Below are 964 nucleotides of genomic sequence, written 5' to 3'. Positions count from 1 at the left end.
AAATATATATATATGGTATATATATATATATACAAACGTACACAATGCAACGTGCTATACGTATATGCTAAACCTACCTGAGATCTTGCGGTCAGTGACGGGGTCGATGTTATCCAGCACAATAAACAGCAGATCAAAACGCGACAGCAGAGAATCTGGCAGTCCCACATTCTCCATCGTAGACACATTGGGATCGTATTGCCCATATATGGGATTAGCCGCCGCCAACACACTGCAGCGTGCATTCAGCGTGGTGTGGATAGCTGCCTTGTTGATGGTGACGGTTTGCTGTTCCATGACCTCGTGGATGGCCACCCTATCGGCATCGCTCATCTTGTCGAACTCGTCGATGCATACCTGTGGAGGATTCAGACATCGAGACCAGTGCAGAGAAGCAGTTAGCTCATATACTAGTATACTATACTTTACGTCGCATGGGTATTGGAATAATTGCAATGTACATGTATGCAACACGTCAAGTGTCATCATACTGGGACTAATAGTCATTCTCAAAGTTGTATATATGCATGTCCGTATGTTCCCACACACGCATGCATATACACACATATATGCATGCAAAATCATACATATATAAATCTATATGTACGTGTGAGTTGATGCGTGTGTGCCAACATATAGACCAGTGATTGTCAGGCCCCAACCCTATCCGTCGATAACAGTACACAGATTTTGGGCCACAATTTGTCCTTCTGCACGACCGTCCGTTTGGCCTGAATTCGCGGAACGCCAATCTAGCCTCATCGCGTGGCCGCTGCTGGTAACACTCATATATCCATCCTTGAAACACACACAATAGGTTGTATGTGGTTTGTATTTTGGCCTGAATTCGCGGAACGCCAATCTAGCCCCACCGCGTGGCCGCTGCTGGTAACACTCATATATCCATCCTTGAAACACAAACAATAGGTTTTGTATGTGGCTTGTATGCAGATATTCAGGAAAC

At 45.0% G+C, this 964-nt stretch overlaps 1 protein-coding gene across 1 annotated transcript; it reads right to left on the bottom strand.

Annotated features, from left to right (window-relative positions):
• Positions 1 to 54: 54 nt before the first annotated feature.
• Positions 55 to 357, bottom strand: SARC_17285 (hypothetical protein; the record flags this gene model as incomplete). Its single annotated transcript, XM_014288617.1, has 1 exon — positions 55 to 357. A coding segment is annotated over one exon (303 nt), but the record flags the coding sequence as incomplete, so codon positions are not given.
• Between the last annotated feature and the right edge of the window lie 607 nt (positions 358 to 964).

Source organism: Sphaeroforma arctica, assembly GCF_001186125.1.
Source record: "Sphaeroforma arctica JP610 unplaced genomic scaffold supercont1.10263, whole genome shotgun sequence".
In the NCBI taxonomy this organism is placed as follows: domain Eukaryota; class Ichthyosporea; order Ichthyophonida; genus Sphaeroforma; species Sphaeroforma arctica.
This window is presented reverse-complemented; position numbering and strand designations above follow the sequence as displayed.